Source organism: Vulpes vulpes, chromosome 11 (genome assembly GCF_048418805.1).
Source record: "Vulpes vulpes isolate BD-2025 chromosome 11, VulVul3, whole genome shotgun sequence".
In the NCBI taxonomy this organism is placed as follows: domain Eukaryota; kingdom Metazoa; phylum Chordata; class Mammalia; order Carnivora; family Canidae; genus Vulpes; species Vulpes vulpes.
Window position 1 is genome coordinate 26,870,125 of NC_132790.1, and position 25,077 is coordinate 26,895,201.

Sequence of the window (25,077 nt, forward strand, 5' to 3'; positions counted from 1 at the left end):
GCCCAAGCCTTTGTGCTGGGCTGTGATGGGCCAGCCCCAGCTGGAGAGACCCCACAGATAGGGCTCTGGGGCTTTGGAAGGCAGGGAGGGGCATGGGGCTGGCCCTGTGCCGGAGGGGATGCAAGGAGCAGATGATAGCTCTTCAAAAAGCAATCTGAGTGCACATAATGGGGAGCCCCAGATGGGACCTGGCCAGCCCCTCCGGGCCTCAGAAACCTAGGCATAGGACCTGAACCTACTGGGTCTCCCTCACAGAATACATATCTTTTGTCCCCTCTCCCCTCTGGGCTCATTCCTCCTCCTCTAGCAGTTTTATGTTGGTGCCTGTAGAGCCTTGCCACCCAGGTGCTTTTGATGGCATGAAGTGGTTTGTGCCCCTTGTTGATATGGGGGATCTCACAGGTCCAGGTGCAGACCCAGGCTGGCTGGGATCTCAGGCCTGGGGCTCTGGTGCCTGCCACCCTGGGCCTGCAGTTTGCTGTGAGCCTTGGCCTCAGGGCTACTCAGGGTCCCACAACTGTTCTTGTCCTATTTTGTTTCTGCTTTCAGAGTCAGGGAGCCCTACCTCGGCCCTGGCTTCTAGCAGTGAGCCTGGTTTGTAATCCCCTTTTTAAAGCTTCATCCCAGGGTCTGAACCCCAGAGCTGGATGGAGTTTCTCCCTTTCTCATGGTTTTATAATTCCAGTTTCCTATGCCTCTTGACTTTTTAGTTGTTTGGCTTTTAATTTTATCTGTCATTGCTAAGTGCCTGAATTGGAAAGGGTGGTTTAGAATGAGAGAAACAACCTGACCAGAAGTGCTCCACAGATTGTAAAGCTTCATGAAATCTTAAGAGTCATGGATGCTGCCACTTACTAGGTATGTGGTCTTGGGAAAATCTCATCTTTTTTTTTTTTTTTAAAGATTTTTTTTATTTATTCATGAGAGAGAGAGCGAGAGAGAGAGGGAGGCAGGCAGGCAGAGACACAGGCAGAGGGAGAAGGAGGCCCCATGCATGACATGGGACTTGATCCTGAGTCTCCAGGATCAGGCCCTGGGCTGAAGGCAGCGCTAAACCGCTGAGCCACCCGGGCTGCCCAAGTCTCCTCATCTTTTAAGGCAGTTCCTTTTCTGTAAAATACAAACATTAATAACTAGCTCGTTAAAAGTCAAAAAACTGCCAGTCATCTCAAATTTAAGGACAGTGATTACCTCTGGGAGGATGGTGGGAAGGAATGGGTTTGGGAATAGAGGTTCCTACAAAGGCATTTGTAATGATCTATTTCTTTAGCTAGATGGTGGAAACACAAATATTTATTTTATTGTAAAACTGTACAAAAATATATATATATACTTTCTATGCATGAAATATTTCATAATTTTAAAAACATCTCCATACTGCCATTAGGAAGGTAAACAAGGTAACATATGAAGGTGCTTTGTAAAGAGTCAAAGCAGGGAGCAGATATTGGGCATTACTTCTCCAGACAAAGCAGGCTTGAGCTGGAACACAGATCCAACCTTTGAAGGAGGTTTTATTTCTACAAGAAAGGGGGGCATAAGTTAAGGGGCTATATACATGGAGGTGCCATGAGGAGGACAGTGGTGAGCCTGAATTCCCCCTCCTTTCTCTGCTTCCTGGCTCAGGCTGTTCAAGTCTGAGTCACCTGCCCAGGGTCTGAATGATGGTGATGCAGCCATGGGAGCTGGTGCAGCGCTGTAGGGACGGCTGGGCCTCCACCTGCCCATTGCTGGGGTCAAAGGTGAAGACCTTGTCGGTGCTCTCCCCAAGATCATCCCGCCCACCAAGGATGTGGATCTTCCCATCACACACAGTCACGCCGCAGCTCTCCTGGGAAGACAGAAAGCTAATCAGCTCTGGGGCTCCCTGTGTCCCTAGCCAGACAATAAAACCTGGACACACAGAATATGAGCAGGCAGTCTGGATGACAGAAAGGCAGGAACTAATAAATGAATCTGAGTTCAAGCTCTGGCTTGACTCTTACTAAATGGCCTTAGGCAAGTCACTTAAGCTCTCTGGGCCTCAGTTTCCTCACCTGCAAAGTAAGAATAATAATAGTACCTTCTTCCTAAGGTTACCTTAACAGTTAATGGGGTTAAGCATTTCATAGTGCCAAGAAGATAGTAAGCACTCCAGTAAGTGACAACAATCACCAGGACCACCACTGCTGCGCTGAGATCTCAGACTCAGAGAAGCCAAAAATCTCAAGCTTTTAGAATCACTGAAGGTCAGAACTGGCAGGGACCACCAATCTATGTAGTCTCTTTGGAGTTTCAGGGATGGGGACAAGTGGGGGCCAGAACATCCAGGGCCTGGACTTCCCTGGTCTGATTTACTAGGGCAGGGGAACTTAACCAAGTCCCTTCTCCATCCTGGACTCCCCATAACAGACTACTGGTTGTGGCCTTCTGTGCAGACAGAAGAGACTGCAGGGTCATTTAGATCAAGACTCATTCAAAGCTGAAGACTTGGGACTGGGCTTCCATGCTTTGGTTTAATTGGTGGCCTTGGGTGAAGCCTCAGTCTAAGGCTGGTCTCATCTGTGGAAAACAAGGCTGATTATCATAGAACAAAGCTAAGGAACGATGTATAATTGCTGAGCACGGAGTCAGAGATAAGACTCAGAACCTCTGAGATCCATATCCTTAGACATGGGACTTTGCTCTCCCAAATGGAAACAGTACTAAGGCTGTGCCCTGGAGCCTCTACTTACCACAGGGCTGGGGAGGACAGCTGCCTCCCCCCAGACATCTGTGCCAGGATCATAGGTGAAGATTTTGCTCAAAAGGCCCCCCACCACATAGATGATGCCCTCAAGGGAGACAGCCTCGAGACACCGCTGTGAGAAAGGTGCTGGTGATCGCAGACTCCACTGGTCCTCCTTGGGGTCAAAGCACTGCACCTGAGGGGCAGGAGAAGGGACTGTGGTGAAGCTTCACCCTCCAACTGCCCTGCTGCCCACATCCTCCCATCTCTCCAGCAGGGGGACTCATTTGACACAATTATTTGCCTGTGTCCACCAGGCCTCAGCTAGCATCTGGTGGTGGGGGGTTGGTAGAGGACACCCACCATCCCTGCCCTCAAGTGTGCTCAGTCTGGCTCCACGCTGTAGCCCTAGCCCTGGACTCCCTTTGTCCAAAGCCTCATATTTCAAGGTCCAGGAAAGATCTGCATCTCAGAAAATAGAAGTACCATCTGCATTAGTGCTATAGAAGGTTCTTAGAGAGCAGGTACCCCAAAGCGATGCATTTCTTGTTGCATACATAGTCACTTTCCCCCACTGCCCTGCGGTGCTCTGAGCTCATGACAAGATATCAGCTGGGTGCCTTGCAGCCCCGTTCGTACAGCTGTCTACAGGCTTCTGAGGCCCACCACTGTTTATAACACCTTCCAGAGTTTCTGAGAGCTTATACTACTTGCATGTTCACTTTGACTCTGTTTCCTCGACTGTTGCCTTGGAGACTCCTGGAATGGCCTATAAGGAACCAGTGCTGCACAAGAAGGTACTAAAGGACAGTTCTCCCAGCCAGCCCCAGGAAGGTGTGTGTAGGGGTGGATGAGTCGGAATATGGAGGGGTGAGGGATCCTAGTTCTGGAAAGATTCAGATCCTGGACTACAGACTTGTGAGGCCAGCAGGGGAAGGAGGAAGCTGCTATGAAGATGATTAATTTTTATTCACAGAAAGCCAAAAATGTCCAGCAACAGAAATTTTGGTGGATAGACTATGGGTCACCCACCCTGTGGACTATTCCACATTGAAACGATGGCTGTGAGGAGTTTCTAAGCATGGGGAAAGTGCTTACATTTAAATGAGAATAAAAAGAAGAATGCAGAATTTTACTAACAATAAAAACACAAAGCTAAAACAGAAGCACAAAAGTAGATTCAAAAGAAGCCTGGAAAGCAATGCACCAAAATATTAATAGTAATTATCCTTTGGGGGTGGAATCATGGGTAATTTTTTTGTTGTCATTTCTGTTTTCTAAATTTTCAATAATGTGTGGGTGTTTTTTTATTTCTTTGGAGGAAAAACATTTTTAGTTATTCCACCCTTGCCCTCAGTTAATTTTTAAAATCTATGAGAGCCATATGGCACCAGCTCAAATATTCGGGTTCAGACCCACTGTGGGACCTTGAGGTCATCCTCCCTTCCTTGCTGAAAGGCAGTCACTCTTCAAGGCTGTGGAGAGTGAGAAAATGGATGAGGATTGAAGTTTACCAGCTCTGCTCTTGGCACCAGCAGGCCTCCAGTACCCCAATCCGTGCCCACCTTGTTTGTGCTGACGCCGTCCTGCCCAGCGCCCCCAATCACGTAGATCCGGCCCGCGCAGGACACCACCGCTGCCGAGCTCACGGCCTCGGGGAGCGGCGCAGCGGCCACCCAGGTGTTGGAGAAGGGGTCGTAGCGTTCTACGCTGCGCAGGCGCCGAAGGCCATCAAAGCCGCCCACCGCGAACAGCTGCAGGTGAGGACAAGCAAGGGTGGGATGCAGGTGGAAGCCTCCGCTCTGTGCGGAGAGACTACCTCCAGACCCGCACGGGGCGCATCCCAACACCGCCAGCACCTGGCCGGCCTCCCTCAGCAGCTTTCCTCTAACAACTGGGGTTAATGATACCGGTCTCTGGGACGGGTATTAGCCCTGTCAAATACCTGGCACCAAGCTGATGCTTAATCATAACATCTGGTAATTTATTGAGGGTTTACCCACCTTACTTCAGTAATCCTAAGACATTCCTTTTTCTTTTCTGAAATTGGGATGTAGCTTACAAAGATAATTAGTTTTAATTGGCAGACTCAAAATTCAAACCTAGTCTGGCCCCAGAACCCATGCTTTTGACCCGTGACCACTAGGCTGTACAACTATAGCCATTAGTTTGTATTACCATTAGCATTATTATGTAACTTCGGGCAAGTATCTTTCCTTTTTGGTGTTTAAGATTCCTTCTTTCAAAGAGACTGTCCTATAGGACCTTCCCCCCAGAAGTCCACTGTCTGTACCTTGGGCCACAGGGCAGCAGCTTTTGTGTGTCCCTACCTGTCCCTGCATGACTGCCATCTTGTGCCTCCACCTGCCCTTGAGCAGTGAGGCCACCTTGATCCAGGTGTGCAGAGGAGTACTAAACATCCACACATCACGGCTGTTGATATGGCCTCCTAAGGAAAGAGAAGCAGCTGTTGACCCCAGGCCCTCTTGGGATCAACAGCACCACTAAAGACCTTGAAACAAGGGCCTCCAGATCCAAAGAAGAGTTAAGGGTAGATGATGGAAAGGACTCCCCCCACCCCAACCCTTATGGATGTGAGACTCCTACCCAGTGACCTGGACATGTGCTTTGAATGAATGGTGGGAAGGTGTGAGGACAAAAGGGCAGGGAGTTTTGAAGGGAGAGGCCTGAGAGATTTGGGGAGAAGGAGCTGATCTTCAGTGGGTGCCTTATGGTGGTATGCCAGGATCTGTACTCAGGGAGTAAAAGAGGGGGGTACTTAGAACTCAACTGGAGATAAGAGTGCAAAGTGTGCCCAAGACAAGCATCAGGGATGTGCTGGGGACAGAGCGGAAAGCACAGCCACCTGGGCTGGGGTGGGAAGAGGTAGAGAGTGACTCAGTAACCCTGCCTTATTTCTGCCCTTACCTTCATTATTTCATGTCTGTTCTCATCCCTCCAGGAGGTATTAGGATTATTGTACCCACTTTACAGATAGGAAACTGAGATGTGGCTTAGAGACCACGAATGCCCTGCTGAAAGCCACATGGCCTTTCACTCTAGATCAATGACCAGAGCCAGAACTTCTAGTCTCCCAAGCTGAGGATCAGTATGCCTTATGGGGCTAGGCCTTGGAATGCAAACTGCAGACTCTTCTTCCCCATTCTTCTTGGTTACTGACCAGGGACTCCTCTCTCAGGAGCAGCCTTTCCAGGGACAACCCTGACTACATCCCTCAGCCTGAGCCCATGAGTCAAGCTCCAGCTTTGTTTTATAGACCTTGCCTTTGTGCATTCCCAGCAGAGGCCCTACCTGCTGCTCACAGGCCATCAGTAGCCTTGGATAAGATGTCCAGTAATAAAGTGTGGCCTGGATGGACCTTGAGATCTTTCTGGCTCATTCTTCTGTTGTCTTTCTCAGATACCCATACCCCTCCCTACGAGTGCAGTCTACCTAAGCCTGGAGTCAAAGCCTCCCTGATCTGACTCAACTCCCTTTCCTGCCTCATCTACAATACTTTCCCTCCTCTCCCAGACACAATCAGCACTCTGGAGACCCAAGTGCCTGGGGTTCCTTTCTGCACATTCTTGCCTTCATGCCTTTGGCTATGCTGTTCCCTCCAGATTTTCAAGGTCCAGCTGAAAATTCTGGTGACAAAGTGCAGTCTGTCTCCTCCCTCTCCAGGGGAGTAGGGACTATTTTATTCTCTCTCTGGGGCCTGAATCTCAGAGAGGGCACAATCCATTGGTATCACACCAATTTGTGTTCCTTCTAGATTTACCATTTTTGAGATAATGGGAAAATTCTTAACCTCTCTGTAAAATGGAGTTGTAAGGGAAATTGAGTAACTAACGAAAGCTGTGTAGCATAATGTTCTGCAGAGAATTGGCTAAACAAAAAGAAGTGGTTAATAATAATACAAATTGAAGTGGACATTGCTGATGAAGGTCGGAGTCATTCCAGTGACTGGCCCTGCAGGACTATGTACCACTTCAGCCAGTAACTGTAGGTTATTGGGGGGAAATCCCATCCCTATCTCGTGGTTGGAGAGAAAAACAAAGGGAGTGGCATGAGTGAGGCAAAGAACCAATCCCCACTGTGCCCTATCCTCACCCGAGACATAGACATCATTGCGGAGAGCACAGGCAGCAAACTCTGAGCGTGTGTAGCCTGGAAGGCTGGGCAGTGAGGTCCAGCGCTGGCTCTCTGGATGGTAGGCATCAGTGAAGGGCAGCTTCAGAAGCCCCTTGCGGTCGCAACCACCGATGACCACGATCACTTCAGCTAGCTCCATGAATCTGGCGTGGGAATAAGCCCAATGCCCGCTGACCCACACCCAGGTTTTGGCATCTCACATCCTCTTGTTGACCACACTGTACCATCCTGCTGCCCTTCTATGCCCTCATGCTCTTTTACACTCTCTGCTGCCCAATCTCATGCTGGACTCTGCCAGTTTCAACCTCCTTTCCTAGTATTGATGGGAAGAGAGTCACCAATCCTTAACCCCAATCTACTGACCTCTAAATTATAGGAAAAGGATCTTTACAGAGCCCTTACCTAGGAAAGTCACCTCGTTTAATCCTTATGATAGTTTTATTAGGCAAGGATTACTATTCCTTTTGCAGAGAAGGAAACTGAGGCTCACTGACTTTGGCTTGCCAGAAGTCATGGAGCCAATTAAGTGAGACAGCTGGAATTCAAGTCTAGTTTGGCTGCCACTAACCCATTCTGTTTACCTTTTTCTTCCCTTCATCCCTGTTAATTCTGCTGCCTCCCTCCTACTGTAACCATTTCCTAAACCCATTCCCTAATCACTGACTCCATTGGACCAGGATACACACCCTTTCAGCAAAACATTCTCCCCTCCCGCTAGCCAACCCCTCAGGCTCTGACCCCACCAGAATTTCCAAACCAAGCCACCTGGCCTCCTATCTAATTCCTTTGACAAATACTGAGCAGCTTCTTTGTACCTCGTCCTGGGCTTACTGCTGGAGACACAGTGTAGTAAGACAGAGGCATCCTGTCTTCTGTCCCTGGGAGGGTGACAGACAGTCTTGGGCTATTCCACCCTAAGTCTCTTGGTCTGGCATTCCAGGGGTGGGAGAGTAGCCCTCTTTCATTTTTTTTTTTCCAGGCCCTATTTATGTTCCTTACAGAACTGAGCTTTCGGAGGATAAAAGCTGTTTCCAGTTACTCCCCACGTCAGGGCACCCAACACAAAGCCTGCACAGAAGCAGTACTCCGAATTACGGATGGATGGGCAGGAGAAAGAATGTGTACAAGCTGTGAGATCCCTGCCTCTTCCCCCACTGGACTGTCAATTCTTTAAGGATAGAATTCTCCACACCGAGCCCGTGAAATGTCCCAGGGTCTGATCCTGGAGACCCGGGATCGAGTCCCACGTTGGGCTCCCTGCATGGAGCCTGCTTCTCCCTCTGCCCGTGTCTCTGCCTCTCTCTCTCCTGAATTAAAAAAACTTTCTCAAATTAAAACAAAGGAAGCCACAGGGCCGGGATGAGGGCGGGTGGGGGTGGGGGCTGGGGGCCGTACCTCCGCGGCCGGGCCTGCAGCGCGCCCGCCTCGCGGCCCAGGATGAAGCAGGCGCGGGCCTGCAGCAGCAGCGGGCGGCACTCGCGGCTGGCCTGCAGCAGCTCGTCGGCCTCCACCTTCTCCAGGAAGTAGGCGGGCGCCAGCAGGGGCAGGCGCACGTGCTCCAGCAGGCGCCTCAGCTGCCCGCGGCGGGCCGGCGCGTCGTGGCGCACCCAGCGCATGGCCGCCTCGAACACCGCCTCCTCGCGCGCCACGCCGAGCGCCGGGTCGGCCAGCAGCGCCGCCACCTCGTCGGGCGCCAGCTCCAGGAAGTCGGCGTGGCGCGCCACCTCGACGAAGGCCTGGCGCAGCACGCGGCCGCAGCGCTCGGCCAGCGAGGCGAGCGAGAAGGCGGCGGCCACGCGGCTCAGCGCCAGGCTGTTGGCCGCGCGCAGGCGGCCCTCGAGGAAGCGGGCGCAGGCCTCGCGCAGGCCCGCCACGCCCAGCCGCTCGGCCAGCGCCAGCACGGCCGCCGCCTCGTCCTCGGCGCGCAGGCGCACGCCGGCGCCGTACACGTAGTCGAGCACCACGGCCAGCGCCGCCGCCGCCGCGCCGGGCGCCGCCTCCGAGGCCACGGGCGCCACGGGCACCACGGCCAGGCCATGCTCCGGGCGCCCGGCCGCGAACAGGCTGCGGAAGTAGGCACTGCCCGCGCTGAGCGCCGCGCGGTGGCAGGGGAAGTCGCGGCCGCCGGCGCGCAGCACCACGTCGGTGAGGGTGCCGCTCCGCCGGTACGCGTTCAGGGTCTGCAGGACGCGCTGCGCGTGGCAGGACGCCGCGCACGGCGCCGGGGAGCCCGCCTCCAACTCCTCCGGCGCTGGGCCCTCCAGCATCCTGTCAGGTAAAGGACACAGACAGCGTCAGAAACCCACCTGGTTGGGGCGCGCGAGGGGGCAGGAGGCCCCTCACCCGTCCGCTCCGTGGTCGTTCCCGTTCACTCAGGCGGGCATGCGTGAATAAACGCGTGTGCTGCTCTCCCTTGCGTCCCTCCATCCAGAATCATCCAGAATCCCAATGGCCTCAGTGCTCTGGTGCCTGCCTTCCTGAGGGGCTAGGCCCTGCCTTAGCTGCCACCACCTTACCCTCTTCAGCCATATTGCGCGTTCTGTTCTTCAAACATCTAAAAAATGTTCCTTATCGATATCAGCGGAAGACAGATGGCAGGCTCTCGAATGGGAGTAATTTGAGGATAGTCTAATAAGGAAACGATTTACAAACAGCGTTTAGGGCCTCTCACAAGGGATAAAGCAAGGCCTGTGGCTGCCAGCGGCGGGGAGTCTTTCTCTCTTCCAAGATCTGGAACCTGCACGAAATATCTATAGGAAGGCTCCCCTTCCTGACAGGAGCTATCGAAGGGATTCAGGCTACCCTAGAAATACCCAGTGTGGTGTGGGGAGGTATAACTGGGCTCCCTCTTGCCACACCATCTTGTCTCCTGATGTCCTGTAGGTGCTCCCCACTGACCAAATCCTGATGATTGATTGATACTTTATTTATTTGAGAGAGTGCGTGTGCATGTGCAGGAGAGGTGTGTGTGTGGGGGGGACAGACGGAGAAGGAAAAGCAGACTCCTTCCCTGCTGAGCGTGGAGCCCGAAACCAGGCTCCATCCCAGGACCCCGAGATCATGACCCAAGCTGAAGTCAGATGCTTAATGATCAAGCCACCCAGGTGCCCTCTGATGATTCTAACAGCCGCTTCTCCCACAGTAGGTGCTCAAAATTTTTTAAAGATTTATTTATTTATTCTTAGAGACACACACACACACAGAGAGAGAGAGAGAGAGAGAGAGAGAGAGGCAAAGACACAGGCAGAGGGAGAAGCAAGCTCCGTGCAGGAAGCCTGACGTGGGACTGGATCCCGGGTCTTCAGGATTACGCCCTGGGCTGCAGGCGGCGCTAAACCGCTGTGGCGCTAAACCGCTGCGCCACCGGGGCTGCCCAGTAGGTGCTCAATTAATATCTGTTTAAAGTTGCGTGAATGTATTAAGCTAGCTTGTATTTAGAGCCTTTTCTGTGCCAGGCAGTGAGCAGCACAGTCATAGACCTGCCCTCCTGGATCTCACAACTTGTTGGGGGTCCCATGGTGGGGGGCGTGGCCACCACAGAAGGAGCACCAAACACAGTTGGAGGGGAGTCAGGGGAGGTGTCCCTGAGGAGAGATCTTCACAGTGAGAAGCAGAGGGGGAATTAGACAGGCAAGAGGAAGGGACTTGTTCAGGGGTGATGTCTCCATTTAGAGAACAATCTTTGCTAAGGCCCAAAGGGTAGGAGGGCAGGAGGCTAGAGCCCAGAGCCCAGGTGGAGAGGGAAGTTAGCCCTCTCTCTAGTGAGTTCTGTCAGTGTTCTCTTGGAAGCACTATGGGGAAATAGAACTGTCTCTGAGGACTGATCCGGGTTCTAGGCCTGCCTCTGTCACTGACTCACTAAGTGAGCTGTGCAAATCACTTCCCTTCAGTTTCCTCCCCTGAAGTGGGATCTTAATGCCTACCTTACAGGATTGTTGCAGTGTTGTGATTATTAAGTGGTATATGAAAACTGCTAGGTAGGGGCACCTGGATGGCTCAGTTGAGCATCTGCCTTCAGCTCAGGTCATGATCCCGGGGTCCTGGGATCGAGTCCCACATCAGGCTCCCCTCAGCAAGCCTGCTTCTCCCTCTGCTTGTGTTTCTGCCTCTCTCTGTGTTTCTCATGGAAAAATAAATAAAATCTTTAAAAAAAAAAAGTGCTAGCTAGGTACGTAGTATAGACTCAGCTAATGTTTCTTTACATGTTTTTACTCAAGAGGAAGGGAGCACACCAGGTGTGCTAGCAGATTTTATGTGCATAATTTCCTTTAATCCTCACAACCCTGAGCATTTCTTTAGATGTCCTGCCCTCCTTTAAGTTTGTTGTAAGGAAACTAGCACTCAGGAAACCTGCCCTTCAGAGGGCAGAGTGTCAGAGGAGGGGTGTTTTTGAAAGCACTCTACAGACTGAGGGTCGGTACTGGTTTGGTTGTGACTCAGTCATTATGAACATGCAGTGTCTGCTTGCACACCTCCAGTGACAGAGAGCTCACTTCTTTATGTGGCAACTTACTTTAGGGGAGCAGGAGTCTGTCCTCAACCTCTTGCCTCTCCCTCCATGCTCTTGGTCCCACGTACTCTGCCTCCTCTGAGACTGCTTTGCCCAGAGGTCAGATCTTGCCCAGTGTTAGTCTGGCTTTCACTGCTCATGCCTCGGTCATCCTGGGTAGTGGATCCTCATCTCAGGCCACAGAAATGACCTCCCTGGTGGGCAGCGTCCCAGGAAGCACACCCAAGTAGAGGGGCTGGGCTCTGAACCCACCTGGCTCCATACCCTGCATGCTTAGCCGCTTGCCAGGGTGAGGGCACGTCCTAAGGAGCAGCCCAGGATCAGCAGAGGGAAGTGAGAGAGGTCATTGGAACATGCTGCCCCCATTCCATTCTCTGCTGGCTGCTTGCTAAGAAATTAGCCACCCTCTGAGCTGAGATCCAGGAGGGCAGGTCTCTTCTGGGTATGAAGGGGCTTGCTTTCTGCAGCACAAGGGGCTGCCTGGGTGGAGAGGAGTCCCTTCCCGGGAATTGCACCACTACTTTTTCATTCTTTCTACTGCTGTCTACTGTGACAGGCACTGTGGTCACACTGGGACATCAGACTCTGTTTCCACCCTGGAGGTTCCCGGGCTGGGGGCCGGAGGACCCAGTTGCAACATGGAAGGTAGGGATTCCCAGGCAGGGCTCGGTTGAACATTCTCCTGTCCCAGCTAAGAATCTAGGTACCTCCAGCCAAGAGTCCTGATGCAGACTAAAGGATCCAGCTCCTAGAAGTTGACATGCCACCCTGTTTCTTGTGCACACCCATAGCCACTCACACAAACACACAGACTTGGAGACACCACACAGCCCTGCTGGTTGAGGGGCTAAGTCCCTGGATGTTCCTGGCACTTACCTGGCCATGCCCTCACCCAGGTGCTCTGCAGCTACTGCTCTCGTACTGACCACTCCCGTCTGTCCTCCTGCTGCACCCTTGGCAGTCCAGGCTCCAGTGTCCTTGCCGCTCTGCCTGGACTCCTGCTCCGACTCAGCTGCAGGAGGACAAAGGGGCTGGACGCCAGGGGGGAGGGGAGAAGGGGGGGGGAAGGGGAGGAGGGACGCTGGGCTTTTGTTCCATTCTTGGACCAGCCCTAGGAGGGAGGGAAGGAAGGAGGCGGGAGTAAGCATGGCCTTGACTGTGCATGTATCTCAGGGATCCTTGTATCTGGTTTGGGGGTGATCTGGTGCTGGGTGTGCCCCTGAATAAATGCATGGATGTGAAGGTGTAGGGGTGCTGCCCTAAGGAGTCAGGCTGTAATTGGGTGGTTGTGAGGGTACAGGTGTTCAGGGTACCTGTATATGAGCGTGCGAGTGCACTGTCCCTGACTATGTAGCATTGGGGTGGGTGTGATCATGTAGTTGTAGGTGTGGCGAAGACTGTGGCTCTATATTTAGAGGTTTCAGTTTCCCTCCTATCTGTGTGACTGCCTATCTGTGTTCCTGTTTGACAGCAGACATTGGCATCATAGGACTTCATGTGTCTGGTTGTCTGTCTGATATGTCCCTCTTTGTGTCTCTGTGATTGTTTCTGTGTTTGACATGGGTCTGTCGGTGCATGACAGGGAGCTGTGTCTTGTGGACCACATATGTCCTATGTCTGTGGCCTGGTATGAGTTGAGCTGTTTTTCAGCAATGTACCTGCCTTGGAGGGGACTCCGTGAGGTGGGGTGTGGTGGTACTGAGCAGGCCTGGTTAGGGTAGTTGAGAGGGAGGCATCCCTGGGCCAGCCTGGCCTCCTGGAGCCAGAGGAGGCAACCACATAGGCTGGTCCCAGATCGTTTGCTGCCTCCACACAGGGCCAGAGGGCCTAGTGTTTGAGAGGCAAGTTAGGAGATTTGCCTTCATGGAAGAGGACAGCCATTGGGAGGAGGTTGCTCTGACAAAAACCCAGACTGGCCCAGGGCACTTGGGGTCAGGTTCTGGAACTGCCATGACTTACCATGCAGCCCTAGGCAGATCACTGCCCATCCCTTGGCCCAGCTCTTCATCTTGGCAATAGGGGTTGCTCTCAGTTCCTGCTGTGCCTTATCTCATTGGGTTGCTGTGACACTCAGGAGGAGGCTTGTAAGTGAAAGCCACGTGCCACATGGAGTCAGTGAGGCCGGGGTGCTAGAGTAATGTGAACCGGCCTGCTCAGGCAGGCTGAGTTTGTGGACAGAGCTGTGATGGGGTCACTGTGATGCTGCCAGGTATGTGTCCTGAGGCCAGAGCCTGTTTCTGGTACCCAACGCCAGGAAATGTTTTATCTCCCTTCTCCCTAAAAAAGGAGGGTGTGTTGCCGTGTGTTAAAGGGTATGAGAGATTCAGGCACCTTCATATCTGTACTTGGGAAGGAGGACCCTGGAGCAGGTGGAGGGTAGGCTCCACCTGGTGGAGGCTGCACCCTTGAGGTCCAAGGAAGGAAGGAAGGAGTGGGAAGGGGAGGGGCTCTGTCTCTAGTTTTCCTGTCTGTCCTCCACAGACAAGGGGAAGAGGTGGGGATGGCATCAGGAAGTGGGGTTCTTAGTGACTCCTCAGGTCAAGGGGCAGAAGCCAGCACTGGCCCCAGGCTGTGGGCGCAGCTGAGGGTGGAGACAGGACTGGCTGTCTGCGCAGCTAGGGGATGGCCTCCATCATCCCTCCATCGTTTGGGGTGAGGGAGGCAGCTAGACTGCCTCTGCACTGGGGACATGGCTACAGTGTAGGGCCCTGGTGAGAGTGGGATGCTAACTAGCTGTCCAGCCCCCTCTACCTGCTCTTGGAGACTCTGAGATCTCAGGTTGCCCAGGTGTGGCCACAAGCCAGGGATATCCTAGTCAGGGGCACTGATGGGACAGGGAAGGGCTGGAAAGATCAAATCCACTTTCCTGGGTGGGTCAGCCAGAGGCTGGAACGGTTACCGGGGCATTTTGGGTAGAGCAGTGTGTCCCATACCTGACTCAGCTGTTCAGGGTTTCCCTTATACTTCATGCCCAGGGAGAGGCAGGAGTTGACCTCTGCCTCAGGAAGGCATGCGCTTGGCAATTGTTCAGTAGGAGGATAGGAGGGCACATCTCCTCCCAGTTCCCAGAGGGCAGTCCTAGAGGTTAATGTGGGGGGCCCAGTCTGGATTCCAGCATCTGGGAGGGATTTCTTTTTCTTTCTTCCAAGAAGGTGCCAGAATTTCCTCAGGCCCCAAGAGTTCTATCCAGAAGACTCCTGTTTGGAAAAGGGATACATCCCTTGGCTCCTAAGAAGCACCTCAGAAAGCCTCCATATGGCTGTGAGGGGACCTGCTAGTTCTACCACCCAGCCCTACATCAGACCCAAGAGGCCTTCCCATCTGCCTTGCCATTCTGGCTGGTTGTGGAAGGCATGCATGTACTCAGGCTGGAGCTTGGGCGCGGTTCTGGCTTTGTCCATTCTAAGCTGTGTGGCTTTGGATGGTCACTTTACCACTCCAGGACCATCTCTCCCCACCACAATATGGGGATACTGATCCCCAATCCCAGGGCTGTTAAGGAAACCCCAGTGTCATGGTGATGCTGGGTAGGGGCCCAAGCACCCTGAGCTCTTCTATTCATTTCTGAGAATGCTTCCTCCTCAAATCATCGGCCCCAAACTGAATCCCAAACCCAGCAAACTCTATCCCTACCCTCCCACAGACCATTCAGAGACGACACATGTCAAGATGGCAGCTTTAATCATATTGGCCAAGGCCCTCAGGCTCGCTCTGCTGTAGGCTTCCTTGGCCATATGCCCACCCTTCCCAGGTGGCCACTACCCTGTGGCCACCGATGTGGAAACCTGAGGTTGTGTCAGTCTGTGGACCTCCTGGGCCTCTGTGCCACTCTGCCCTAGAAGCCTGTTGGACACTTAGGTAAGGGATAAAAGTAGCCTGAAGCCTACTCTTCTGGCCATCTCCAGCTGCTCCTGGGGACATGGCTTGGTCCCTCTCCTGGGGCAGGGCCAGTGGTGGTAGGAGGCCGGCCAGGGAGGAATGTCTCCACCACCGCAGTACCGGGGAGGAGTGTCTCCACCACCGCAGGCTTTCCTCCTGGGCTGAAAATCCTTGTGCTTTGAGACAGACAGAGATGCAGGGGGCAGAGGCCCAGCCCAGGCCCTCAAGGCAGGAAACACGCAGAGAAGTCAGTTGCCTCTGAGCAACAGGAGGACGGACACACATGGGTACACATGGATATCCACATTCTCAACTGCCACAGGGACGTGGCATGGCCCAGAACCTCGTCAAAGCTTCCAGATCAGGATACGAGGGAAGGCCTCCAGGGGAGGACCAGGCCCCAGGCCCCAAACTTTCCAGAAGGAGCCCCAGGCCTGCAGGGGCATCTGCGAGGCTGGAGTCCTGACCCAGCTGGGCCTCAGGAGAGAGGGGAGCCCCCTCGGTGGAGCCCATGGCTGACAGAGGGCCAGAGCCGACGGGGAGGCCGTGGAGCCAGCTCCCAGAGCTCTCCCAGTCCAGACATGCTTGTGCCAGCTCTTTGGGGTTCCCTGGTCTCCACCTCAGGTACAGGCTGGGATAAACAGGTCTTCAGCTAGCGCCCACTCCGGTCTGTGAGAGTCTTGGTGCGGCTGCCACTCCCGCGGTTATTCATGGGGGTGGGAGCACGGTTGGCATACGTGTCGTAACTGTTGTCTGAACATACAGAGAGCTCATCGGAGACCTCCATGCCATCGCTGATCTCTGTTGGGTCAGAGGGAGGCAGAATGTGAGTGGGGAGAAGAGGGGTCAGTGACGATGGCTGGCTGATGCAGCAGGAAGGGGCACCTGCAGCAAGTCTTGGTCAGGCACTTGGGGGCTGATGAAATCACTGGGTTCAGGTTTGGTATTGAGGTTGGCATTCAAGGCCCTCCTTGGACTCTGCAAACACTCTGGTCACACCTCATCTGCTGTCCCCTGGAATTCCATGGGAAACCATCTGCACCCTCCTGATCTTGGTACCCATGTGTTTACTCAGGCCTCTCTTGGGAATGACCTCCCTGAAAACATTTCCTCTTCTTAAAATCTGGCTCAATTTTTCTCATCTCTATTATCACCACCTCCTAAAAGCTTCTGCTGAGCATCCCCCCTGCGGTAGGATGGGGCCTTCTCACGGCCAGCCTAGCCCCTGCTTTCCTGTGCCCCATTACATCCTGTACTGTCACTATCTGTGGCTCCCACCGACTGGAGTACATCAAGCACTGGGCTGAGGTCTGGGCATTTGTGTCCCCACTGCCTGGCACAGCACTGGACATACAACAGAGCCTCAGAAAAGGTCTGCAGAGTAGAGCTGAACCCACCCTGAGGGGACTGAGGGTGCCTTGGTGAGGCTGAGAGTCTCTGTAAAGGACTTTTTAACCTGGAATGGGCGGAGTTAGGTGAGGATTGTGGCTGGCTCCTCAGAGCCTGCACTTAGAAGATGCTAAATGAATAAACAGCCTTTGCCACTGAGGAGAGGTGGGGGCCTGGATGCACAGAACCTGCCAGGCCTAGGGGCTGGCCTCTTTCCTTCCATTCATTCTCCCTGCCCCTTCTGACTTCTCTGGGCCAGGCTGTAGGAGCCTGGGGACCCCAGGTGCCTTTGATTAACCTCCTTCCAGGAGCTCCCCAGGGTGGCTAGAGGGCTGTGGGCCACCAGGGGAGGCACCCCAACCCAGCCTTGGTGCTCAGGGAAGGCTCTCAGGAGAGGGAGGTCTTTTCAGCCAAGGCAGGAGGAATGCAAGTACCCCATAGGCAAGAATCTGTGAATCCTAAGCACCTAAGACAGTGCCCAGCATTCATTTGTCAAAGGAATGAAAATAAAGTAACGAATGAATGAGTAGATGTTCATACCATCCTGGGAACCAGCCCCCAAACCAGTCACCCCCACTGGGGTCTCATTCATTCAGACAGTGTTACCAAGCATACCTCTGGGCCAGGCATGGTGCTGACCCTTCAAGCACCCTGTGAGGGAGTTCCAGTCCATTTTGCAGAGGAGGCATCTGATGCTAATGTGCTCTGGTTCTCGTATCTAGTTGGGGATGGAGCTGGGATTTGAACCCCAGTCCATCTGGCTCCCAAATATTCTTCAGATCTCTCCTCTCCTATATTCCTATACCCAGTCTCTCACCTGAGTTGCTGGTTTCTTTGCCTCCAGCTTCCCCCTCTTTTCTACCCTCCACACATGTTATAGATGGAGTTGTGCTCTCCCCCAAATTCATAGGTTGAAGTCCTAACCCCCAGTACTTCCAGAATGTGACTTTATAGGAGAATAAGGCTATTGCAGATATGAATTAGTTAAGGTGAAATCATTAAGGTGGGCTCCAGCCCAATAGGCCTGGAGTTCTTATAAAGAGGGGAAATTTAGACACAGAGATGCATACTGGGAGAGCACCATGTAAACAGAGATGACCATCTGCAAGTCAAGGAGAGAGGCCTGGACCAGATCCTTCTCCATGGCGCTCAGAATGAACCAACCCTGCCAACACCTTGATTTCGGACTTCTAGCCTCCAGAGCTGAGACTACAAATTTCTGGGTTTAAGCCACCCAGTTGTGGTGATTGTTTCAGCCCTACTGTAACGAGGACAAATCTGCCCATGACCATACTCTGCTTTCAAAGTGAAGCCCAAGTTCCTGACCATAGGCTGAGGCCAAAGTGCCTCCCTAATGCCATGTGAGTGCAAGGCCACCCTTCATGCCATATGGCATGATACATAGTTCTTGGTACCCCAGTAAGCCATGCCCCCTCATTACCTCTGAACACATGCTGTTCCTGCCTGAATGCCCCTCTTTCCCTTTGCTCCGTCAGCCCTCACCTCCACCCCACCACCCAGGCCCCTCCTGCTCATCTTTCCCATTCCAGCTAGATCACCTCCTTGCAAAATGGGCCCCAAGATCCTCACTGCCCCAGAGAGCTCTGACCATTTACTTCTGCAGCCCATTCTGGCTCGCATGCCTGTTAGAGCTCTAGTGGTACCCAATTTTCTATGTATTTGTTTATACAGCTGTCTCTTCCATCAGACTGGGAATGTCAACAGGGACTGGCAGCAAACAGGAGTAAAAAATCAGTATTTGTGGTGTACAAACCAGGCAAAAAGGGGTGAACTTTAAAAGCAGACCCCCCCCAACTGCAAAGCTGGGTGGGTGTATGTATGTCCATGTTATGTCCCTGCCAGTATGTGTTGCGTGCGAATATGTGCACACATACTCAAGTGCATGTGTGGGGTGGAGATAACTGAGCCCACTGCCTGCCCCGAGTTGCAGGCCTGCACACCTGAGAAGATGAGCTTCTCCTTCATGATGCTGACATCCCGGCTGGTCCGACGCACTGCAGCACTCAGCATGATCTGCTCAGGATTGTAGCTCCGTATGCCACCTAGGCGCCACCTGCAGAGATGGCCCATGGGCACGGGTCATTTCCCACACTTCCTTGGAGGGGAGCATCCTGCCCAATCCCAGAGCCTGTCTGGATCTGGCCTGACAGACCAGCAGGACTCTTGTCTGACTACAGATGGGGAAACTGAGGCCCAGACAAGGGCAGAACTTGAGCCTGAATCAGAGTCTACTGACTCTCAACCAGGGCTTTCCTGCCTCCCTCTTGTCCCTGGGATCCTAGATCAGGTCCCCTTGGCCCAGAAGATGATTTGTTTGGGGTTGGTGAGTTCTGTTTTAGGTGCCCACAGTTGTACGCTGACTGAATGGGACAAACTAGGGGAGAGTTTAGCAGGCATGACTCTGACACCCATCTGTGGGGAACACACCAATCTCAGGGAGTCCCAGCTGCTGTATCATCCAGCTCCACCATCAGGACTAGGCTGGGTGAAGCCAGTGGGGAAGGCCCAAGAGGAAGTGAGAGAGGGTAGAAAGCGAGGAGGAGGCCGTGGGGGGCTTGTCTTCACAGGTTCAGAGGCAGAGGTGTCAGGGTGACTTGGGTGGGCCAGAGGCTGCTCTGCTCCAACAACCCTGGAAGAGTGGCCTATTTCCTCCTGGGAGGCAGGGGCAAGAGCATTAATTGCTCTGATGGCTGAGGCAGGGGTGAGGTGGGGAATAAAATTAAGCCAGTGGGCAAGAGGTGAGGCTGTAGGGAGTGTGCAGGGGCCAGGCAGAGCCAGGAGACTCAGGTTCTGGTGCCCAGCCTGGGGCAGTTTTTGCCATTGCAGTTTCTCTCAACCAGCCCTAGATCTCTAGTTTCTGAACTTAAGATTTTTCTAGTGAACCAGACTGAAAGATTCACTGCCCCCTCTCCCTCCCACCAAGAGAAGCAGGGATCAGCTTGGAAACAAGAACCCAACCTCCCCAGGCACTGAGCCCTGCTGGGTGGTGGGGGGAGCCCAGACTCGATGAGAAATCAGTTGTTTCCAGATGGGGTCAGCACAGCAGAAATGGACAGACAGATGGACAGGCAGGTGCGTAAATGAAAAGAGCAGACAGACAGGGGAAAGCAAGAAGCAGAGGGGGAAGGCAGCTTGTGCTCTGGCTGGGCTGGCTGCCCTACATGTCCTTGAGGGCAGCGACAGGGTCTCTTATTTGTCATTGTGTCCCTGGCACCAACCTCAATGCCTGCTATGTGGCAGGTGCCCGGAATATTTGTTGAATGTATGAATGAAGGCTAGGGGGCCACAGGGAATGGTCTCCCTCAGGGTCCCCTCATCTGTCAGTCCTCTCCAGACTCCCAGTAAGACAATGTCATGGCCCTGGCTGGACACTGAGCAGGCCTGGCACCTGGGCCACCTCAGCTGCCCCTCAGCACACTGGGGCTCCAAGGGTGAAAGCCTGGCTCCCTGTTTCAGGCCCAGCACAGTGGCAGCATATGGGGGCACCTACTGACTAAGAGGATGAAGGAAGGAGAGATGCATGTCCCTTCGCTGGGCTCTGTCCCTCAGCCAGGGAGCAATGTGTCCTCCTGGAAGCTGGTTGGTGAAGATATCTAAACCAGGAGGGCCCAAGGCACTGGACCAACATGGGTTCTTGGATCCCCAGGACCTAGGACTCACATTGGAAATTATTACACCCAGGAGGAAGGTGTCAGGCTGGGGTCTCTGCAGGCAGGTACATCTAGGACAGGAAGCTCAACCACTGTGGGGTTATTCCAGGGAAAGCAAAGAGGCTATGTGTATGAGAGGGGAGTCAGAAATGGAGAGTGAGAGAGGAGAGACACACAGAGAAAGTTAAGGAGCAATTTGAGAGGCAAAGCCCGAGAGGAGACACCAAGAGATTGGAAGGGAGAGACAGCTTGGTAGGGTTTGTGCTGGGCAGTGGTGAAGGCCCCTGTGAGCCAGCCTTGGGAGGGATGGCCAGGCACAGTCCTTCCCCAGAGGAAGCTGCTTTGGTGCTGAGAGAGGCCTGGTCAGCAACCTGCAAGGAAGCGCTGGCTTCCGTCCACAGAAACAGCAAGGAGGACCAGAGGGCAGCAGGGCACACATGGCGAGATGGGGAGAGAAGGGAGGATCGCGGGGCAGAGAAAGGATAGCAGGAGGCATCAGGCGAGGGGAGGAGGTGTCTGGAGGGGGACCCACGAGGGACCCAGGCACAGGCTTGGTGCACAGCAGGTTATCAAATGGAACTGGAGAAAGGGATGGCAGGGAAGAGGGAGAAAGAGGAACAGGAGAGGAAGACCACACCAGAATTACCTGATCAAGTGATAGCTGTGAGATGCCAGAGTGCAGCAGAGAGGGGAGTGGGGAGAGAGAGGAGGGACATGCGCCGGATCAGAGCAGTGTGTGACAGAGAGAGAACGTCAGTCAGGAATAAAACAGCCAGTCATTGTTTGTGGCTGGATCGGGGCCCCTGCCTGGCCCTAAACCCTCCCCTGGACCAGCCCCCCCTTCCCCACTGCGCCACTGTCCCAGCTGCTGCCCTGACAGGCAGGGGTTCTCCAGCATGGCACACCCAAGTTCTGAGTGTTGGTGACAGCCCAGGCCCTAGGGAACAGGTGAGGACACAGCCAGAGAGGAGCTGAAACCCACCAAAGTCCACACAGCAAGTCATGGCAGAGCTTGGCTCTGGGCTCCCAGCTGGGTGCTTGTTCCAGAAACCACTCAGCTTTGGCTGAGGAGGATGGGCTGAGGGACACTGGGTGGTCCTCCTTTTACCCTGAAAAGGCTGCCCAGGGCTCAGGAGGAGGTTCGACTGGCTGGGGTGGGGGCTGGGCTTGTGGGGCATGGAAGGAGGTCAGAGCCTACTCACTTCTGGAGGACGAAGATGCCAATGATGAGCATGAAGGAGATCAGGTCCGCGGTGACCCACATGAGACAGTACTCGTCTGGGGGCTGTGGACAGATGGCCCGTGGCCAGTTTTCAGTTATGTCCAGTCCATACCAGAGCTCCAAAGTGAGGGTCTGGGTAGGAGGACCCCATGTCACCCTCAAGGAAGGATGAGGGAGGACCTAGATTGGGCTTTGGGGCCTTGAGATTATATTTTATAGCAGTGAGATCTCAGCACTGTGGGTGTATGGGCGTGTGCATGTGCAAGTGTAGGATAAAAGAGATCTGTGTGGGCTATGTGGGGGTGCCTGGGTAGCTTTGTTGGTTAAGTGTCTGACTCTTGATTTCAGCTCTGGTTATGATCTCAGGGCTGTGAGATCAGGCACCACGTTGGGCTCCATGCTGGGCATGAAGCCTGCTTAAGATTCTCTCTCCCTCTTACTCTGCCCCTCCCTCTGTCTTCTCTCTCTCAAAAAAAAAAAAAAAAAAAAAAAAGTCTGTGGGGAGGTCAGGGTAAAGGTGGCATATGTTAATAAGCCTGAAAGGTTTGTGTGCTTAAGGGGACTCCAAGCAGAAGGCAAGTCAATGAAAGGCAGGCAGCTGAATGTGAAGGTGTAAAGGACTAGCAGGTATGCAGGGGTGTGTGTGGAGAGGCACAGGGCATCTGTGCGGGTCTAAGGTTACATGTGTCTCCGTAGGGTGTGGAGTGCGGGAGCTCCCTCTCCAGGGGCCAGAGAGGGCAAAGCCTCCTGTGCAGCCAGGCCTCCCGGGCCCTTGATCTCAGGGAGACTGTGGAGGAGGGTTGGGGCTGGGCCGGGAGCCCTTCTCGCTGTTGGTCAGCTCCAGACCTGAAAATTCGAAGGTGCTCATTGCTGTTGCCACCAGTCAGTGAGTTCCTCCATCTTGTTCTGAGCAGAGCCCTTGGAGGTTTGTGAGGACAGTGGGCAGGTGGATGGACACACCTTCCAGAACCTAGATCTGATTCACTGACCCCGACACTGTCTCAGCTGTAACAAGACCCTTGGACTGGCTGTCATGTCCTCGGGGAGGTGGCAGTGGGAGCACAGCAGGGAGGTCACAGGCACCCCTAACCCCCTATAGCAGAGCTGGGACTAGAGCTCAAGCTTGTCAGCAGGTGCTCCATCAACCAGTTGAAAATTGGTTTTATTTGCTTTATTCTCAGACCAGCTTTTCACGTTCCCTATCCTTGTCCTGTTGTTACTCTTTTTCCCCCTCCTTTAAAATAAGACATAACCTCCCCAAGCTCAAACCCCAAGTAGTAATTGACTCCCCTAGGGCCCTGAAGTGATGTTTTTCTCCCCACCCCCCAGCACCATAGTGCAGACCTCAGAGGCCACAAAAATCCTCCTCAGTGTCCTGCTCCCCACCCTTGAGACCTCACCAGAGACTGGAGTGTGGAGCCTGCCCCCCACCCTGTGCCATAGGCTCTCTCTATACATCCCCAGGTATCCTCTCTGCCCCCCCCCCCAAAATTTCCCAACTCACCATGATCCAGAGGGGGGAAGGCACCTGGGACAGGACATGGGTGTTGTCAGAGGTGACAGATGGGACCCCCGCACACCACAGCAAGGAGAAGAGCCACGGTGCATTGACTGTGTAGAGGTTCACACTCAGGTTCCAGGATGCGTAGTCCCTGTGGGGCCGGTGGACAGAGGCTGGTTGGCCCTCGGACCAGGGCCTCCAGGCCCAGTGTGGGAAATCTATAAAGCATGCCCCCCTATATAAATCTGCTGTCCTCACAACTGTCCCCAGAGAAAAGAATCTACTCCCAGAGGACCAAGCTCAGACAACGCCCAGATCTGCCTTATGCTCTCAACCTCTACTCCTTGAACCATGAGCTCCAGTGTGTCTGGCCTCCTCTGCGTGAGCTGGGGTGGGCACCTGAGCTCCTGGCGGGACACCTGAGTGTAGCGCAGGTTCAGCCTCTGGATGTGGCCTCTCCGCAGGCTGGTGGCCGCCTCCTTGGAGCCCGATGTCTGCTGGAAGCCAGGGGCCACCCTCCGCACGAAGGGCCTCTGCCTGTTAGGCAGCCACATGACCTGCAGGCAGGAGTGGGTCAGCCTCAGATTTCTCTTCTGTCAAACCGGGTTATGGCATCTACCCTCCCAGAGCCCCGGGAAGGGTTAAAAGAGATGGGACCTGGCACACAGTGAGGCTTACATATAATAACCATCTACAGGGGCCAGCTCAATCCAGCCAAGGCTGTGGAATTGCTCCGGGACCTTCCCCTCTAGTCCCTTTGTCACAAGACTGATAACCCAGGTTACTCCGGAGGTTGCCACCGGTCTGGCATGCTGCCATAAAGTGGTTTCAAATCTCTGATCTCCAAGTAGTACACTGCAAGGATGCGGGCAACGCTTCATGAAAGTAAGTGTTCCAGAGAGCCTGCTCCTGCCCTTTGTACATTTCAAAGGGCTTCCTTGTTTCCCTCTTGTCTCCATGATGGCCCTGTCAGGAAGGCATGGGGCAGGCCATCCCCATTCTACAAATGTGGAAGCTGAGGTCTAGACAGGTGGCCTGGGAGTTGATAAGGGAGTCCTGGGTTTCCTGAGGGGTGGGGCCAGGTGGGGCTGCTCTGCAGGGCCTCACCTGGTGCTGGGGGTAGCCAGAGCGCAGCAGGGCCTCCAGCGTGATGTTGAGGAAGCTGCCTCGGTAGGGGTGCTCCCGTGGCGGGTCACGCAGGTTGAGCAGCAGCGTGGCATTGCCCTTGGCCAGCTCCAGGAGCTCTGCTAAGCTGCAGATGGACTGGTTCTGTGCCTCCCTGTGGTCAGAGGGCGACAGGGAGCTGGCCGTCCAGAAGGGATCAGTCTGGTGGAGATAGGGATACAAGAGGCTGCCTCACCGGCTGTTGGGGCTCCTGGCTACCAAGGAGGGAGACCCTTGAGCTGCCAGTGTCTGCTGGTGTTTGGGTCAGGCAAACTGATGGCTGTGGCCCTGTGGGGAGTCTAGGAGATCCCAACCCTAACTTCTCCACACCACACCCTGTTTCCTGAAAGAATCATTTGCTTGGAACTTCTCCCAGACCCCAGCACATTTTAGTAGCATTTCAGACCAGGAACCAATCTCCCTGTAGAGTTTGACAGAGTTAACAATTTTTATCTGTTAACTATTCTCATCACTGTCAACTTTTTCTGTGGGGAAAACTGAACCAGAACAAGTGGTGATGACCATGATATCTGGGCTCCAGTGATAGGAGCTCACCAACCGGCCTGGTGATGAGTCACTGATGCTAGGGAACTAGGGGTCATCTGAGCTGATGGCTGCCCCATGGGGTCCCTGTGTTTTCCATGTCCAGGACTGGGACAGGTATAGCCAGACCTTCAGGAACCACTGGCCGGCGTTGAGCCTCTGCAGGATGGTCCAGTTCAGCATAGAGGCGGGCTTGCGGGCGAGCTCTGGGAATTCCTCCTCCACGTTGGTGGTTCGCCGCAGGGTGTTGTCATGCATGAGGAAGGGCACACCATCCAGGCTGTGCGAAGGTGGGACCGCCAAGTCACTGTCCACCGAGGCCCCTCATCTGCCCAC

The 25,077-nt window shown here is 53.9% G+C and overlaps 2 protein-coding genes across 3 annotated transcripts in view; both read right to left on the reverse strand.

Moving 5' to 3' along the window:
• Positions 1-1,496: 1,496 nt before the first annotated feature.
• Positions 1,497-9,233, reverse strand: KLHL35 (kelch like family member 35). Its single transcript, XM_072725946.1, has 6 exons — positions 8,258-9,233; positions 6,821-7,005; positions 5,038-5,156; positions 4,273-4,461; positions 2,715-2,903; positions 1,497-1,831 (listed from the first exon to the last, which is right to left on the reverse strand). Exons 1-6 carry the CDS (start codon positions 9,127-9,129, stop codon positions 1,643-1,645), a joined length of 1,743 nt encoding a protein of 580 aa, XP_072582047.1. The 5' UTR covers positions 9,130-9,233; the 3' UTR covers positions 1,497-1,642.
• Positions 9,234-15,036: 5,803 nt separating this feature from the next.
• The window catches only part of GDPD5 (glycerophosphodiester phosphodiesterase domain containing 5), an 85,833-nt gene continuing 75,792 nt past the window's right edge, over positions 15,037-25,077 (reverse strand). Inside the window, exons 11-18 of one of the 2 annotated variants that reach the window (XM_026010455.2) lie at positions 24,871-25,021; positions 24,142-24,360; positions 23,434-23,591; positions 23,038-23,185; positions 21,514-21,596; positions 20,958-20,972; positions 18,602-18,714; positions 15,037-16,052 (exon numbers count right to left, since the gene is read on the reverse strand). In XM_026010455.2, coding sequence (XP_025866240.1) covers positions 15,904-16,052; positions 18,602-18,714; positions 20,958-20,972; positions 21,514-21,596; positions 23,038-23,185; positions 23,434-23,591; positions 24,142-24,360; positions 24,871-25,021 — 1,036 coding nt within the window. In that variant the 3' untranslated portion in view covers positions 15,037-15,903. The remainder of the gene's footprint in view (positions 16,053-18,601; positions 18,715-20,957; positions 20,973-21,513; positions 21,597-23,037; positions 23,186-23,433; positions 23,592-24,141; positions 24,361-24,870; positions 25,022-25,077) is intronic. The other variant, XM_026010457.2, reaches the window with a different exon arrangement.

Bases quoted from the DNA above. Each gene is read 5' to 3' on its own strand.
- KLHL35 (XM_072725946.1), bottom strand. From the start codon at position 9,129: ATGCTGGAGGGCCCAGCGCCGGAGGAGTTGGAGGCGGGCTCCCCGGCG. The intron at 4,462-5,037 runs GTAGGGACACAC...CCTCACCTGCAG, and splicing joins TGGCAGTCATGCAGGGACAG to CTGTTCGCGGTGGGCGGCTT. The intron at 1,832-2,714 runs GTAAGTAGAGGC...CTGTCTTCCCAG, and splicing joins CTGTCCTCCCCAGCCCTGTG to GAGAGCTGCGGCGTGACTGT.